At 37.2% G+C, this 18600-nt stretch overlaps 1 protein-coding gene across 4 annotated transcripts in view; it reads left to right on the top strand.

Moving 5' to 3' along the window:
- WASL (WASP like actin nucleation promoting factor) overlaps positions 1-9777 on the top strand; it is a 65664-nt gene extending 55887 nt beyond the window's left edge. For 3 of the 4 annotated variants that reach the window (XM_082472365.1, XM_082472363.1, XM_082472366.1), the window contains 2 exons: positions 4494-4602; positions 7142-9777. In XM_082472365.1, the coding sequence (XP_082328491.1) occupies positions 4494-4602; positions 7142-7203 (171 nt within the window). In that variant the 3' untranslated portion in view covers positions 7204-9777. The remainder of the gene's footprint in view (positions 1-4493; positions 4603-7141) is intronic. The other variant, XM_082472364.1, reaches the window with a different exon arrangement.
- Positions 9778-18600: the final 8823 nt, after the last annotated feature.

The raw sequence follows: 18600 nt of genomic DNA, 5'->3' as shown, positions 1-18600 counted from the left end.
CATTAATTTTATAGAACTATATCATATTGGGTTGGCCAAAGAGTTTGTTCGGTTTTTCCTGTAAGATGGCTCTAGTAGCGCTTTAGTTGTCTTTAACTTCATTCGAAACAATTTTATTAGATTGTATTGTGACAGCTGTCATATCAGCGTGCATTAAAAAAAAAAACAACTTACCAAAAATTGGTGAATTTTTGTGTAGCCATTTTAATATTGAAAATGGAAGAAAAACAACATTTTCAGCATATTATGCTTTATTATTTCAAGAAAGGTAAAAATGCAGCCGAAACGTAAAAAGGATTTGTGCAGCATATGGAGAAGGTGCTGTGACTGATTGAACGTGTCAAAAGTGGTTTGCGAAGTTTCGTGCTGGAGATTTCACGCTGGATGACGCTCCACGGTCAGGGAGACCAATTGAAGTTGATAGCGATCGAATCGAGACATTAATTGAGAACAATCAACATTATACCATACAGGAGATAGCCGACACACTCAAAATATCCAAATCAAGCGTTGAAAATCATCTGCACCAGCTTGGTTTATGTTCATCGCTTTGATGTTTGGGTTCAACATAAGCAAAAAAAACCTTCTTGACCGTATTTCCACATGCAATTCTCTACTGAAACATAACGAAAACATTCCGTTTTTAAAACAAATTGTGATGGGCAATGAAAAGTGGATACTGTACAATAATGTAGAACGGAAGAGATCGTGGGGCAAGCGAAATGAACCACCACCAACCACACCAAAGGCCAGTCTCTGTCCAAAGAAGGTGATGTTGTATATATGGTGGGATTGGAAGGGAGTCCTCTATTATGAGCTCCTTCCGGAAAACCAAACAATTAATTCCAACAAGTACTGCTCCCAATTAGACCAACTGAAATCAGCACTTGACGAAAAGCATCTGGAATTAAGTCAACAGAAAACGCATCATCTTCCATCAGGATAATGCAAGACCGCATGTTTCTCTGATGACCAGGCAAAATCTGTTACAGCTTGGCTGGGAAGTTCTGATTCATCCGCCATATTCACCAGACATTGCACCTTCGGATTTCCATTTATTTCGGTCTTTACAGAATTTTTTTAATGAAAAAAATTTCAATTCCCTGGAAGACTATAAAAGGCACCTGGGACAGTTCTTTGCTCGAAAAGATAAAAAGTTTTTAGAAGATGGAATTATGATGTTGCCTGAAAAGTGGCAGAAGATAGTGGAACAAAAGGGTGACTACGTTGTTCACTAAAGTGATTGGTGAAAATGAAAAATGTGTCTTTTACTTTTACTTGAAAACCAAAGGAACTTTTTGGCCAACCCAATAATTTCCTTTGTTTTAGTTTTAGTACCCATATCATAGAAGGGTCCATGTTGTAAAAGAAGTCAAATGCAGTCTTGAATAATCCGAGAACCCTTCTTTCTGCCAGATTGTCTAATGTCAATTTGTTTTCCTGGCACTGCTTCTTCTACATTTTCTTCATCATCCTCTGGCACTGGTTTGGAAACACTCATCTTTATCAAGTCATCTTCTGTTAATTTTTCTGGTGTGGTGTCTGTTAGCTCTTTTATTTCTCCAAGATGCATATCTTGAAACTCTTCACCACCACTACCACCACGCCCTGCCACCTTTTTTGCCATATCAATGATCTCTTTCATGATTTCCTTGCTTGGCTCTGTTGTAAATCCTATGAAGTCATATAGAACATCTGGATACAGTTTCTCCAGCAGGAATTTACTGTTTCGGGCTTGATGGCTTTCACCGCTTTTTCTGTAAGAACAATGGCATCTTCAGTGATGTAATCCTTCCAGACTTTCATGATGTTCTCTCTCTTGGAGTTGTCTTCTGTAGTTGACAGTTCTTTACATAGAGTACCATGTGTAATGAGCCTTAAAGGTCTTTATGACCCCCTGATCTAGAGGCTGAATTAGACATGTTGTGTTGGGGGCAAGTAGACCACTGTGGTGTTGAAGTCATGGGGTTCTGGGTGGCCTGGGCACTCTCCAATATCAAAAGAACTTTATAAGGTGGTCCCTTACTGGCAAGGCAGCTCCTAACTTCAGGGACAAAGCATTGATGAAACCTATTTAGAAAAAGGGTTCTCCTTGTCCAGGCCTTTTTGTCATCTAACCAAAAGACTGGCAGCTGGTGTTTATCTTTTCCCTTCAACAAGAGTTAGCAAATTTATAGATAAGGGCAGTCCTGATCGTAAACCTGACTGCATTTGCACAGAACAGCAGAGTTAACCTATTGCTTCTCAATCCCGGTGCTTGCTTCTCTTCCTTACTTATAAACGTCCTTTGTGGCATTTTTCTTCCAGGGCACTTATAGGACACTTTCATCTACATTTAAAACCTATTCAGGCAGATATCCTTTCTCCTCTATTATTTTCTTAATGGCATCTGGAAACTCTTCTGCTGCCTCTTGGTCGGCAGAAGCTGCTTTTCCTGTTATCTTCACATTTTTAAAGCCAAAATTATCAAACCGCCTTTCTAAAATTACCAAACCGTCCTTTGCTGGCATTAAATTTTCCAGCTTTAGGTCCTTCACCTTCCTTTTCATTTAAGTTGTCATATAATGACTTCACTTTTTCTCACATCATTAGAGTCTATAGGTACAGCTTTCTTATAGCAATCCTGCATCCACATGGAAGCTGCATTTTCAATATGAGATATAAAGTTATTTCACAAAAAGTGCAAGGTTTTTGCACCTGATGGTGTAGCTGCAGCGATGGTTTCATGAATTTCTTGTTCTTTTTTTTATTATGGTCCTTAATGCTGGATTCATTTATCTTGAAACAGTGGGCAGCTGCGGCTGCAGACCTCAATCTACAATATATATCACACAATTCAACTTTTTCTTGTAATGTCATGACTTTTCTCCGCTTCTTGGGAGCACTTCCAGTGTTACTAGTGGTACTTCGTATGGGTCCTGTGGTTTTGGTCAAGGTTTGCAGTATTGCACTAAATACAATGAAAGATACATGAGAACTGCGAGAGATCACTTTTTACTGTGATACGCGATTTATTGGAGGGACAAACTGCTCACACTAATAACATCACAGGGAGTTTTAAGCGTATACTCACAACACTTGAGCGTACTGAAATAGCAGTAGGAGGTGGGTACAAAGTTATTACAGTAGTACAGTGTGCACTACAGTTAATCTTACGCAGTTATGATTTAAAACTGCATCTTTATGTTTGTTTACGTTTCTCTCAACAGGGAATGGTGCCGTGTACAGTCTGTGTATAAGCTTTAATATATTCTATCTTTTTGTAATAGATTTGTGTATATTTTATGGTAGTAAGTGATAAAATAGATGTGTATCTATATATGTTTTATGCATTCATGACATATCTAACTTTTTCTTAATTTTTTCCATATTTCTAGGCAGTGTAATTCATATGTAAGTTTTTTCAAATGTAGCAAATCTTTAAAAAGTTTTCCAATATATTTGTTGAAAATAATCTGCATATAAGTGGACCCATGCAGTTCAAACTCGTGTTGTTCAAGGGTCAACTGTGTGTGTGTATGTAATTATTTAGTATAGCTGTGCTATTTCACTTTTAATTATACCAATATCATACCATTCTGTGGATAATATAAGTCCAGGGACAAAATTAACAAAATGACTGTTTTGTATAAATGACTGCTCATTTTAGTCAAAGTGCACATACAGCAATAGCTTCTAAATTGTATTTTTTTTTCCTGAATCTCTACAAACTTCCTGTAGTCCCTTTTTTAATGAGTGTTGGAATCAGGGATTATTTTATATAGAAATTAGATTTTAATGAGACCCTTTGATATTGATTTTTTCCCCCAAATGTAGTTTATATTAGGTAAAGTACTTTAGTTAGGAATAGTTAGTTGCCTTGTGAGGTACATTTTGAAAGCTACGCATCTGATCTCCTTAACAAGAAGTTACATGATATGAGAAGGAAGGTTCATTTTGAATTCTAGTATATATGTTATATATTATACATATTTGTATTATAATTTTATATTAAGTATAATATTTAAAGTTGTAAAGCTGAGTTTTTCTAGGAAACCGTAAGTCTCTTTAATTGCTCTTAGATATCCTAAAATGTTCTTCTCCTCTAATAACTCTAGGAATCTAAATACTACCTTAGTTTTGTAAAATGATGTCCTTTGATAATCATTTTAAAGTTTCTCATCAGCCAAGGCTTTGTGTACTAGAATGAACAGAAGTAACCCAGCTGTAAGGGCAAGTATTATTTAGGAAAAAGTTTGACTGTTGTATTAAATTTGGAAATGTATTAATGGCTTATACATTAAGGAGGGGAAATGTATCTTGGAGAATTCTTTTAAGGCAGCAGTTTTTTTTCTTCTTAATTTTGTTAATCCTATTCTAGGCTTGATTGTTTGCTTTTTTTGTTTTGTTTTGTTTTGAAATAATAAAGTGATTCTAAGAGAGAAGGATTTTCTGGAGACAGAGATTTTTTGCTAAGAATGTGTTACTAAATTTTGCTGATTTTCCTTTCCAAGGTATCTGATGGCCAAGAGTCTACACCACCGACACCTGCACCCACTTCAGGAATTGTAGGTGCATTAATGGAAGTGATGCAGAAGAGGAGCAAAGCCATTCATTCTTCAGGTATATTTGCATGTGTATATGTATATTTAATAAATTTGAATATTTGAAGTTCTGTTTCTCTTTTTATTCTGTGACACAGTCTTTGCTAGATTTTCCCCTGCTATTGAGTAACTTATTGATGTAGGTTCTAGGATATATTTTAAGTTGTTGCAACTGTGACTAGTCTATTTGAAGCTTAATGGATGTCAAGACACCACTGTCATAACCATAAATTGGAAGAACAACTTTAGCAAAATGACGATTTTGTTTCCTAAACCAGAAATACTAATAGAATGCCTGGCAAATGACTTGTAAACAAGGCTGGAGTCCTGAATCTCATTCCTGTGACATTCTTGTGACATAAGAAATTTAGGTTTCCCTGATTTGCAAGAGTTGGGGCTGAGAAATGAGATAATTTATACTGTTTCTAGGGTTTAGTAAAGAATCCTAAAGTTTTTTGTTTCCTCTTTTTTGTTTTTTCCTAGAATAAACTAGTACTTATTTGAGGTTATTAAACATATGCACACCACCACGTAAATGAATGTCACTTTTAAAAGAGAGAAAGAATATGGGTTTTGCTGATGTGATGGTTGAGGTTTACTGGAGAGCATGATGTACTAGAAGCAGATCTTGGTTCTTATTAAATCTGTTACTTACTCCCTGTGGTGGACCTCAATTCTCCAATTTGTTACATGGAGAGAATTCATAAATCAGATGATTGACATGAACAGTAAGTAAACTAATATGCAACTAATGAGCAGATTGCCTAGCACATAGTAGGTGTTCAATAAATGTTATTTTCCTTCTCTTTCTTTCTCCTTAAGGCTGTGGGTATCTAAGATCTTTTAGCAAGATTTGTTTTTCTTAAATAGGCATTTTTATTTCCATACCGTGTTACAAAGATAGGATAGGTTAATTCAGTCCACAAATATTTATTGTGGAATAATAATAAAATAAAAAAACAACAAAAATCCCTGCCTTCATGGAGCATGCATTCTAGTGAGAAAGAGAGAGACAATAAATAAAACAAATTAGAAAATATGTATATTAAATGGTGATACGTACTAAGGACAGAAATTAAGCAGAAAAGGGAGATATAAGGACTAACAGGCCGTGAGAGGGAAGTTCATTTTGAAAGAGGATAATGAGGCCTACATAAGATGTCATTTGAGAAAAGACCAGACGGAGTTCAGGGAGTAAACCATGTAGAAAACAGGAAAGTGTGTAACAGCCAGTACAAAGTTCCTGAGGTTGAGGAACAACACCAACCAAGGTCAGTAGGGCTGGAACAAGATAGCAAGAGAAAGAGGAATAAGGAATGTAGTATGAGAGGTGGCAGGGGGCCAGGAGTAAGGCTTTGGAAGCCATGAATGTGATGGGAAGCCACTGGAAGGTTCTTAGCAGAGGAGTGGCAGTGATCCAAGCTAGAGATGATGCAGGTTTCAATCAGGTTGGTAGCACCTGAGAAGTGGTTGGATACCAGTTACACTTTGAATGTAGAAGTCATTGGGTTTGCTGATGGATTGGAAGTGAGGTTTGGGAAAAAAAAGGAGTGATGGATAACTCTGAGGTTTTTGAACTGAGCAGCTGAAAGAGTGAAATTTTCATTAACAGAGTGGGAAAGATTTAGGAGTGGCAAGTTTGAAAGGAAAGATTAGGAATTTGGTTCTGTACATATTAAATTTGAGATACTTATTAAAAAATTAAAAGTAGATATTGAGTAGACATTTGGTTATGAGTCTGGAATTCAGAGGAGAGATGTGAACGGTTAATATAAATTTGCATGTCATTAAGATATACATGGTATTTAAAGTTATGGAACTGGATGAGATCATCAAAGTGGGTATAAATGGAGAAGAGAAAGTCTAATGAGTTCGGAGCACTGGAGAGTGTGGTATCTTAGAAGTCAGGTGAAGAAATGTTTGAAGGAGGATGGAGTGATCATTTGGGTCAGGTGGGTATGACGGGTCAGGAGAATGAGAACAGAGAATTGAGCTTTAGCTTTAGCAACTGTAGGTCCTTGGTGACCCGGAAAGAGCAGTGTCAGTGGGTTCAAGGGAGAATAGGGGGTAGAAAAGGAGGTTAGGTATTGGGACTGCCTACTCCGTTTCCTTTATGGCTTAGTGCTGATGCGGTTCCCGCCTGTCACTGGAATTATAATTGAAATTGGTAGACAAACAATGTGCTGGTTATATTTTTTACAACTTTTCTTTAAAGACAGTCATTGAAGGGGCCTTTGTTGGATTTGCAATATGTGACCCTAAAATTCAGAGAGATCAACTCAAATGTGATTTTACACGTAAAGAAACAGGTTGAAACTGGTTACATAGATACTTAGGGACTAGAACCCAAGTCGTCTTAGTCACGTTCTAATCTTCAGCTCACTATCAAATACTCTTTAGATGTATTTTATTGATTCATTTTAAACCATTTTAGTAACTAGATTCCTCCAGGTTTGTGTTTTAGAAGCTGAATAATTAGAGAAGTCCCCTAAGAATTATGAAACGTCATTTTACTTATACATATGTTTTAATTGTTTGTATTAATGATTCTCTTCTAGATGAAGATGAGGATGAAGATGATGAAGAAGATTTTGAGGATGATGATGAATGGGAAGACTGATCTATATATTATATATATATTTTTAAGGTGAAATACTAAACACTGCTTGCTGTCTATGGATTCTGTAAAATTATCATGTAAATGTTCTACCAATTTGCTGTATATTTTTGTTGCCTTTTTTGCTTTTTTTATTAATCTGTGCAATACCTCATTTAATCTGTAAGGGTTTGTCATAATCCTCTGCAAAGCTACTCCCTGTTACTGTGTGCATGTTTACACCAGGATGCTCACTTAATTTGTGAATATTTCCCATTCCATCAACAAGGGAGTTTAAATATTATATGTGAGACTGACAAAAACCTTAATGTAATTTAGTTATAATGCCAGAAGGAAAACACTATTTTCATACCCTACTTTTTCTGTACCTAAATTTTCTTATTAAAATCTAGTATAGCACTACATTCTTTTTTAAGTGATGCAAACTTTAGTTTATTTAGCCCCTTCATTTTGAACACATGCCACATGAATGTTGAAGCTGATACATTGCACAGTTCTCTAGACATCACTACACTGATGCAGTTTCTCAAATTTTAGCAATATGCGCTATGTAAAATCACTACAGAGATGCTAGTTGGGAAAATGAGTAACACACCTCTTACAGCAGTATTGCCTGTTACTGTACAGATGTGGTATTTGGAGGCTGGAACCATAAGGAGCCCTTGCATACCTATGCTTGACTGAGGTTATTTTTGTGCTATAGCAAATGTGGCAGGCTCTTTTAGGCAAAAATTTTAAAAATATTTTTGGTACTATTCTGAAACAAAAGTTGTTGAGGTCTGGGGATCTTAGAGATAATTTCGTTCTACATGAACTGAAGGAGGCTATACATTGTGGTTACCTCAATATTTGGTTAAATATACTGTAAAGATCAGAACATCATAAAAGTGGTGTGGAATTAAGTATTTTTATTTTGCAGTCTGTATGGATTGAGGTATTCAGAAATACCAGATATAAAAATCTTACCTATTTGGCAAAGGTATACACTGTAATGATGAAACTATTATGCTGTTTTTTTTAAAGTTTGATAATTTCTCAAGATTTTTGTCAAATGTCAGGTGAAGGGTTACATTTTTCTTAAAAGATTGGTGGTCCCAATGTCAAATTTCTTGAAATACAAAACTGAATGACAGATTAAAAAAAAAAAAAACAAATAAAACTTTACAACCTGCACATTTGTTATGTATGCTAAATGATACAATGCCTCTCTACAATACATTAGTCTGCCTAAAGGTGGTTGTTTCATATTTATAGCATTAATTATCATACCTACCTACTTTAAATTTTAGGTAGAAAAATTATCTGATTTACATACAGACACCTATTTTTCTCACATTGAGTCATACGCAGAATGTAGTTCCAAATGTATTTCATTACTATAGTCACAACATCCAACTAAAAATTAAGCTGTCTATAATTGTACCAACCAAAATCTAGTGTTGGCATGATCTTGACAGGCTGGACCTGCAAGATGTGGCTTGAATTTTAACCCGTTATCACATAATCTCTAGTGATCATGCATCTAGTTATCATGAGAAATAATTTAAAAGGTTTTGTTGCTGAAAGCAGTCAGTGGTGCAGTAAAACAGTTAAGTTATTCAAAGAATGTTACCTACCTTGCAGGAATAATTTAAGAACGTGGGAAAGATTCTAGACTTTTTTGTTACTTGCAAAAACAGTGCCCTCTGCTGCTGGAAACCTTTTTCTGCTTACTCTCATTTTTATTGTGGCTTGAGCTCTGTGGGTCTGGTGTGGATGAGGCTGGACAACTACTAACCAGTAAAATTAGAAATTTGTGCAAATGGTAAATAGAACGTTGTAATTATTTTAAAAAATAATAAACGTGTTCCTTTCTTTTGTTTTAGACATTATACAGAATTTTTAAAATATCTTAGAAATATCTTTAAAGTAATGCCAATTTAAGATCTCTGTTAACTTTGGGGCAAGGAATTCAGGGTTTCCCCGCTGACTTTGTTATGATAAAGATGTATCAGGAGCTGCTCTGAGCAGAGGATATCGATTCTTTGAATTGGAAACACAATTTGAAACACGTCAGGTGGGTATAAAATTTGCCAGTGATAATCAAGTTTATTCTTTCTTCTTAAAGGAAAAGTAAAAGACTTTGTTGTTGTTGTTTGTTGTTGTTGCACAAAGTCTGAGTCATTATTGGTTGAAACACCGCAGCTTTGGAGCTCCGTCCAGCCGCGAAGACTAAATCCTCTTTAGACGTAAAGGTTGCATGTTTCAGTCCCCCACCGCCTTGCGTCGTGGACAACACTACACCCGTGCACCGCCTGAGAGCCTCCCACGCGTGCTCCAGCTAAATGGTTGTCTGACAGCCTTCGCCTTTAACAGACTAGCATGAGGCTTTTTATATCTGAATGCTACGTGATAGACAGTTTCAGCTTAGCCACATGCTGTATGTATGAGATTCATAAAGACTCTCAATCATTCACTTCCATTTATCAACCGAAATTTTGTTTAGTATGTGAAATATTTTTTTGAAATGTATAGTGAATAGGATGTTGCACTGGTGGCAATTCATCATGGAGCATAATAAAATTAATTTGACCCAAATAGCATAAAATAGTGTGTTTCTTATTTGTGTATTGTCAAGAGATTAAAATGGGTAAAAAAATCTTAAACTGTAGAGTATAGTAACGGGTTCATAGCAGTGAACGATAAGGGTTGAAATTTTTAGCCGACTGCGTGCCCTGAGAGTTGGAGTGTGCCGTTAAATAAACACGGTGAGCAAAAGAATGTTACACCCTGTTCTGGGAAACGTGACGGCTGCTCAGCTGTTCCCCTGGGAGCCACTGCTGTGGTACACAGAGCATTCACATTGCAAGGTCAAACCAGAACTCTCGCACACCGAAAACGTTGCAGTTTCCTAAATCAGAGTGATAGTGGAGTTTACTGGTAGTTGCAGTAGAAGCCAAATATAAAGTTCATGTGGGACTTAAATAGCTTTTAATAAATGGTATCAAAGATGGTGCTTCCTTTTAAATAGGAAATTCAGTTTTTGATAAATAGAATTTTCTGTTCTACTGGCCCTGGCACAAGTGGGTGTCTGAAGATTAAACTGAGTTACGGAATCCAGCGTGTAGGATGCTACAAAATGCTTTCTAAGAGCATTAGTCAAATTTAAACATTTCCATAATGATATGTCCTATTAAAAATTTTGTTTCTTAAAAATTTTTTTAAAGAGGGAAGTGCCTCAGAATTGCTCTTGTCGCATTATATTAATCTAATCAGTGAAGAAATTCCTGAAACAACTTACTCTGCTTTAGAAATGGAGTTCTTAAAGGACAACTATAGAGATAAGGCCTATTTATAGTACAATAGAAAATTATTTATGGAAAAGTTGAGACATTTTATTTTGCACACCTATCTTATTGACATTGTCACATCATACCTCCAAAACACAGCATACTCTTTGTAATCGCGTCTTCTTTTATTCATAGATTGTTTTCTTTTAACTTTGCTTTTAGTGAAACCACTGGAAAAAGGTGTAATAACTTGGCTGTTATGAATATGATGGGGAACTTACTTTGCAGTTACTACTAAGACTGCCTTTACTTCTATATGTGATACATGGTATCCTCCCTTGCCGTGAGGGAACCCATTGCAAATTTTGGCTTTATTACAAAATCTAGATAAATCAACCATAGCTTAAAAAAACTTTTTAATATACACCAATGGCCGTACTAACTGTTGATACACATATAGTATTACTTTTTACACAAGTCCAGTGTAAATCTAAACTGGTCATGTGTACCACCATCACGATTGACAAGTCAAGATATGAATAACACAATTATTTTGAGTAAAATATAACAGTAGCTTATAGGTGGTTTCTGGCTTAGATGTTTGTGTATTGGGGAATTTCTAGTAAATTCGAAGTAGCCCCTTAATTTTTTAACAACCAAAATTTAAGGATTTAAAAAAATTTTTTATCTAAGAAGAAGTACAGTTTTAGCAGTATCAAATTGCGTTACAGAGCTTGAAGTTCCAAGTGGCATGTTGGCATTTTCTGCCTTGAATTAGTTGGCGTGTCCTGACTTAAATTCAGTTTTATCTTAGTTATTGCTAGATGTGTGAGGATTTTCATCAAGGCCTAAAGTCTAAGAATTTTTAAGCATCAATATCACCTTATTTAAACAACTGTTTATTAAAATTAAATATGTGATGGGTATTGTAAAATATAACAGTTCAGTCAGCTTCCCTCCCTCCTGAAATCTAAAATACTTAACTTCACAATTGAAAGACAGTTGGAGACAATCGAGTTATATCGAGCCTGTTCTCTTTTCCTGGGTGAGAGGGTATCCAGGGTAGTTGAGGGGCTTGCCTGAAGCCCATTAGAAAGCCAGATACTAGAAGCCAGATCTGACTACTAGGTTAGTTGCTCTTTTCCATTTATTACCATAATACTGTTTTATCCTTGTTTTCTCTATTTTTCTTAAGTTGTGGATAAATTGCAGATTTACTTTGTTTCTGAAAGATTTATGGCTACAAATTTCACCCTTTCTCACATGTCAGCTGGGTGTTGATAGAAGCCTCCAGCATCCTGTTGTCATGTGCCCGGGAAAGCTGGCTTACTTTGAGGAGCCAGCCTCTGACTCTAAAGCGTGTGATAGTATTCTGGCTCAGTGACGGCGGTCACCCTACATTGTCCAGGCATTCAGTCATCACAGGACACTCCTGTCATTTAGTACTGGGTAGAAATGAAATTGAGCTTTTTATTCTACATCCAAATTATTTTCATTCGTTTCTTATAGATGTAAATGAGCATCGCCTTTATATAAACATACGTATTTTGTAAACCCTTACAGTCAACGGCCTCACAGAAAATTACTTTGAGAATGTATTAATCTTTCTGTATAATTTCCAACCAACAGTTGTACTGTCAATTTAAAGACCAGGAGTTCTTCCAAGGAGTACAAGGACAAACTGAACACTTTAAATCCAGTTTCCTGGTTTTCTTATTAGACAGGGGAGATTCTAATTTGGTTGCATGTACTTCACCCTTATTGTAAAAGAGGCAGGAAAATAAAACATATTTAGTATTTGTGGTGTTGAAAGAAATTAAGTGAAAGGAAAAGGCATTATGTCCAGTTAACTGTAGGGAAACAAATCATCAAAGCTGTTCATAATATCTCAATTCTGTAGTTGTCTGTAAGACAATTCTGGTTCTTAAATCAGTTTCTGGGCCTAAAAAGAAACAATCTTTCCTTTTTCTTTTCTTTCTTTCTTTTTTTTAACTAGAGTGGGACTCTAAGGAGGCAGAGAATAGAAAGGAGAATTTGTGTCTGCAACCAGATTTTTGTTTTAAGATTGGGATTGGGAAAACACTCAGCAAGTAAAATTAAGAAGTATATTCAAATCTCCATTTTGAAGGGTGATAACTAGTTAGGGAGAAGCTGATGAAATATTTAGCATATTTGGGTTTTGCTTGTTTATTGAGCAAGGATGTAAATGTAGAAAGGCCAACATCTTAGTTGCATATTCAGCTAAAGCTCAATCCATACTAGCCCATTCAAATGGAAATTTTTTAAATTGTTTTTCTTTTTTTTAAGACTTCTATGAACTTTGCTATGGATATTTGCTGCAGGTTGTGATGTAGTTAACATTAATAGTTAAGTGATTATGAGAGTTGAGGCTTCCCTGGCGGTCCAGTGGTTAAGACTTCGCCTTCCAAGGCAGTGGGGTGCAGGTTCTATCCCTGGTCGGGGAGCTAAGATCCCACATGCCTCACGGCCAAAGAAACCAAAACATAAAACCAGAAGCAGTATTGTAACAAATTCAGTAAGGACTTTAAAAATGGTCCATATCAGAAAAACCTTTAAAAAAATAAAATCAACTTAAAGAAAAATAATTATTAGAGTCGAACTTAATAAGCATAGTCCTAGAATTGCAACCATTTTCCAAGCCACCTGTAAATGGATTCTCTTCTGTAAGTGGTCTTGCTTTGTTCATGCATGAATGCCTCTGGCCCCTATGGAACATGTTTATAAGGACCTGATGCCTCAAGATGTTTAGAAAGTTCAAGTAGATTCTGAGCCCGATGAATGCTTTAGATCTGTACCAGTGCCCCATGGTTTTACAGCCAACATGTCTGGGACAGCCTCATAAGGTTTATGCCAGTTAGACCACGAACAAAGAGAAATTCTACACACAACCTGAGCCCTTTCAGCATCCTTCTTTTTACTTTCCATTTTCATCACTTTGTTTTCCAGAACGCAGAACAACAGAGAAACTGGTTTGATGGGGACACTACAGTCAGCTCTCTGTTCCCGCGGGTGTCGCATCCTCTAAAGACAAAGGGCCAACTCTATTCCCTATACTACTCCATTTTATTTTATTTTATTATACTTTACTTTTTACTTTTATTTTATTATTTTATTTATTTTTATTTTAAATTTTTTGCCTCACCGTGGAGCTTGCGGGATTTTAGTTCCCCAACCAGCAATCGAACCCAGGCCCTCGGCAGAGAGACCGCAGAGTCTTAACCATTGGACTGCCACTTTATATAAGGGACTCGAGCAAACCTCGGATTTTGGTATCCATGGGGTTCATCCTCTGTGTATACTGAGGGACCGCTGTATATTTTTCATATATGTTTCTTCATTTCCCAGCTAGCTAAATATTAAACCAATCATCATTACGTTGGCTATTCCAATAGCCTGCGTGGGAGAAGATGGATAGGGAGAAACATTATGCATTTGAGTTCAGTTGTAATTCTGTAAAGCTTACTCCTCACGTGGGATTTGGTGGTTGTTGGAAAAGATAGGATACTTGAAGGAAAAAAATGTGGTTGTATTCTTTCCACTGCATGGCTGGTTAACACTTAGATGTAGCACTGTTTTCATACCTTGGTCTCAGTTCATGATATATGGTAAATTATAATTGCAGTAGTGACCCCACATATGAACTGTCCGACATTATAATAAAACTTTGGAGTATCTTTCAACACATGAAAACCATTGCTGTGTCTTTATGTTGATAAGATTTTCCACAAAACTGAGGATGGGGATGGGCGTTGTAAAAACTGTTAACATTTTTGGAGAATCTTGCCCCCAAAGCCTTCAAATACACAAGTTTCTTAAATATTAATAGGAACCGGTGAATCAAGCAAGAAGGAACAGAAACATAAGGAAATGTTCTCCCAGATCATGTTCCCAAGTTGTCACAAATTCCCAGACATCGTATTTTCAGAGCTACTAGGTGAATGCACTTGAACGCAAGTGTTATCCTAATGCCCTATCCTAAACCAAACTATTTTAAATGATTATTGTTACTGTAAGTTGGAAGTAGGCTTCAGAATAAAACAAATCTCTCATTCCATGTATTAATATATCTACATCAGGGTAACAGAGGAAATTCATGTGACCACATAACTCTAAGACACATTGAGAAATCAGGCTCCCCTCTCAACCCCGCCTGGCAGCGCCCTAGCAGGTTTTTGTAGTTTACTCAATTACCTTCACACAATCAGAAATAGAAGGTGTGCTCATGACTGATTATGAAAGAATGGCAAAAAGGCACACGGTGAAGAAGAAAGGAGGGCTGGAAAAAACTTGACACTAGATGTTGGAGATACACTTGTGTGGGTTCCTCTAGCAGGTCACACTGGGGGAGCCACTTAACGTTATTTAAGAAACTTTCTTTGTGTTAGTGTGTATGAACAGGAACATTTATGTATTTTGATGTATAGAAAATGTATTTATGGAACCATCCTGGCCTGTGGAAATTACTAACTTGCCCAGGTATAAGTAGGAGGAATTAGTGAACTGTTTCTCAGCTGACTCCATTTAGATTGAGAAATAGCATTTTAGCCATACGTCATGATTCTTAGGAAGTTCACACGACTGCACTCAGCATCTAATGAGAAAATGTGGGGAAAACAGAAAAAGATAGGGAAAAGATTTCTATTGGTAAGCGTTACCCACAAGATTGGCAATGAGCTCAGTGGTGAAAACTTAGGCTAGTTTAAAGACTTGGTGACTCCAGGCTGTTTTACGTAGGAGTATTAACATCTGATTGCCATAAGATTTATCTCTAAATATGGCAAGAGTTTGAATCACTGAGGTAATATAGGAACTACATCTCAAGCTTTGTCGACGCTATGTCAGCGTCTCTCCATGGTTGTTTGTTCTCTTATAATTGGGAAAAACGACCAACCATTAGACGTGGAGTTTTGGACATGCACAAATCTCGATACCCTACACACTATTCAGTGAAATGCAGGCCCAGGCAACATTTAGACTGTCATCTATTTCTTCTGGAATAACTGGCCTGAATAAATGTGCACCTTGACGACGGTATTAATTGACTCAAGAGATCTGTTCTGACAAGTCTTCTGGAGGAACAAAAATAATGCCATGTGAAGTTCAAAATACAGAAAACTTTTCCCCAAGTGGTTTGGTTTCCATACCTGAATTCCCAATGGCGTTTTTTTTTTCACAGCATCTCCCCCAGAGATAGAAACTACTACACAATGTTGAATAGGGAACTGGAAGAAACAACAGGTTTCAGAAAATTATGGGGGCTGCTTCCCAGTCTTCAGTTACTGCTTCTCTTGAAAGCATTGTCCCCTTAAATCATCCTCCAGCTTTACTCTTGATCTCTGACTATTAAAGCAATAACCTCCATTCTGCTTACCTCTCCTAGAAATTATCCAGTACAATGTTTTTGGTTGTTGTTTTTTGGTTCCTGTCATCCCCTCCTACATCTCTCCCCCAGGACAGAAGTTAACAGTAATTGGTAACCAAGAGAGCTAGGGGGTATAAAATGCACAGAAGAGGATTTGGTTTTGCATGTGTGGGTTCTTGAGACTTGTGAGTTGATATTGGGATTTGGGGAGCACAGTGAAAATTCAATGGATTTCTTGTATAAGTAAGGTCAAGAACACCTTCAAATAGGGACTTCCCTGGCAGTCCAGTGGTTAAGGCTCCGTGCTTCCACTGCAGGGGGCGCGGGACTAGGGTCCTGCATGTCGCGCGGCGCAGCCAAAAAGGAAAAAAAAAAAGAACACCTCCAGATATTGGTTCTGCTTTGTACAGGGAGTACATTACCTGCCCATACGAGTGTTTTTCTGATAAACACTGTCCCCAGAGGGCACAGTCAACACCTGCCCACTTAGCGTGCAATTCCCAGTGTAGACTGCTCTCTAACTTCCACAGGGAGGCATCTCCTGGCCCTGTCTCCTTTCTGCAGGGGGTACTGTAATGTGGGCAATCAGCCAGTTCAGACCAAGCCACTTTTTGATGATAATGATGATGCCATTTAAACGGGCTTCCAGAAGCCCCTTGGCTGTGCTTATTCCACTCCCAGACCCTTCATAACTGAGATGTTTTTCCTTTGAGAAAAGTCATGTTTAAAAGGACCCATCATAATACTAACCACTATTTATTGGACCACTTATTAAATGTTGGGTATTACATGAAATGTTTTACATGAGGAAGTTATTATCCCAATTTTTCAGCCAAGGCAAATGAAACAAACAATTTACACCAAGTTAAATAGTAAATGGCAGAGCTGAGCATCAGACTTAGGTCTGTCTTAATACAAAGGTTGTACCCTCGACCACTATAATTCCCGGCCTCTCAGGTGCGTCAAGACACCAGCAATGATCTGGATAAAAAATCAAAATATTACTCCAATATCTTTACATCAAATGTAGAAGGCTTGGGATTGTTCTGCTTTTGCACATATAAAGACCCAAAGGGAAATGCTGTCATTCTCTGTTTTCCAAAAAAAAAAAAAAAAAAGCAGGAAGGAAAATATGTTAAAATCATGCAGCCAAACCAACAGCCACTAAAGCAAGCCAAGGCAAGTTTTGAGATTGGTACAGCCTCAGATTTCTGGAGTATTCAGTAAATAGAATCTTTCATAATTTTTTTGTTTGCTCATCCCCAATCCCCATTCCTCCTTCCATCACCATTAAAATATTTTTTCCATTTAAATATTAGATTAGGTAACTGGCATGTTTGAGTAATCCCAAATGCTCAATAAATGATTACACAAGAATTTATTTGGAATTACCTCAGAATCTTCTCTCTGAATTTCAAGTAATCTCTGTCAGTGTGTCTCTTTCCTTAAGCATTTTTCATTGATTTCATATTTTTTATCACCCCAATGGTGACTTTTAACTTGTGAATATCACGTGTGGAGAAGAAGCTGGATTTGTTTTGCCTTTTTTTTTTTTTTTTTTTTTTTTTTTGCTTCTGTTAAAAATAATTTGCATTTCTTTAAAAACAAATTTATTAATGACAGCTTCTGGGGTAAAAGCCTAGTTACCATCCCAACAAGTGCTGACAGATCAAGATTCTTGTTAACCTTCTTATGAGTGTCGCGGAGAAGAATCACCAAAACTTCCTGGCAGCATTTAGAGAAAAATAAATCAGCACGTTGGTGAGTACGGTCTTGCTCCTTCTGACTGTGATATTTTCAGCTTTCTGCTGGTCTCCTGCATAGTCTGCAACTATGAGGCAACAGTTGAGGGCAAATTTCAAATCGTGACTTGAGACTGACTTTAGATCATTTGTTTTTGTGTTTATGTAATGATGATTACTCAGATGGATCAGCTGAGATTTCATTCAGGAAGACAGAGAATTTAGCTGTGGGTACTAAACAGTACCAGCTGTGACAACAGTATTTCGATCAGAGGAGATGGCTAGACTTCAGATACATGCTTACTTTTTAAAACTTCTAAATCTATAACCCCACAAAAGTCGTGCTGCTAAGAACCTGCTGAACTTGTCATAAAGACTAGACGGCAAATTACACAAAGTTTCAATATGGAACAAGTGATTAGTCGTCTGAAAATTAGTGCAAAATAGCCAATGTACAAATAGATAGTATATCAGAGTAAAGACTTCTGCTTCAGAGTGCAAATTTGTCTAATGAATTCAAGATTTAGGGGTTTAAGGATTATACTAATTTGACCTCAGGACGTAGAGAACAGGACTTCCACTTGCCAGTTGTCAGTCCTCGGCTTACCCGAACACTGTCCCAACTGTAGCTTGCACAGCCGCTCGTGACTACATCCTGACCATGGCCCCAGATCACATGGGAGAAGGGGTGGAGTGAGGCTTTGAGAGAGGAGGGCCAGCAAGAGTGGATGCAGATATTCTTAGAGCTCTGGCCCTGCAATGTGCACAGAGGGAGTGCCTACCATTGGCTTCTCCCTAGTGATGCGCTCCTTGGAGCCCCTTAGCCTCCACTCGTAGGTCCTGCCCTGTCACAGACCCTGGGACCAATCTCGCCTCTAAACTTGGTCTCTCAACCATGATCGTTTTTGGTCCCGCATCACCCTTTGGCCACCCTGGGAGGGGTGGAGAGAAGATACTGTCATTTGTCTCTTCATTGTTGCTGAGCAGCTAATCATCTCCATCTATT

The sequence above is a fragment of the Balaenoptera physalus genome (genome assembly GCF_965194825.1).
Source record: "Balaenoptera physalus genome assembly, chromosome: 8".
NCBI classification, from domain to species: domain Eukaryota; kingdom Metazoa; phylum Chordata; class Mammalia; order Artiodactyla; family Balaenopteridae; genus Balaenoptera; species Balaenoptera physalus.
This window is presented reverse-complemented; position numbering and strand designations above follow the sequence as displayed.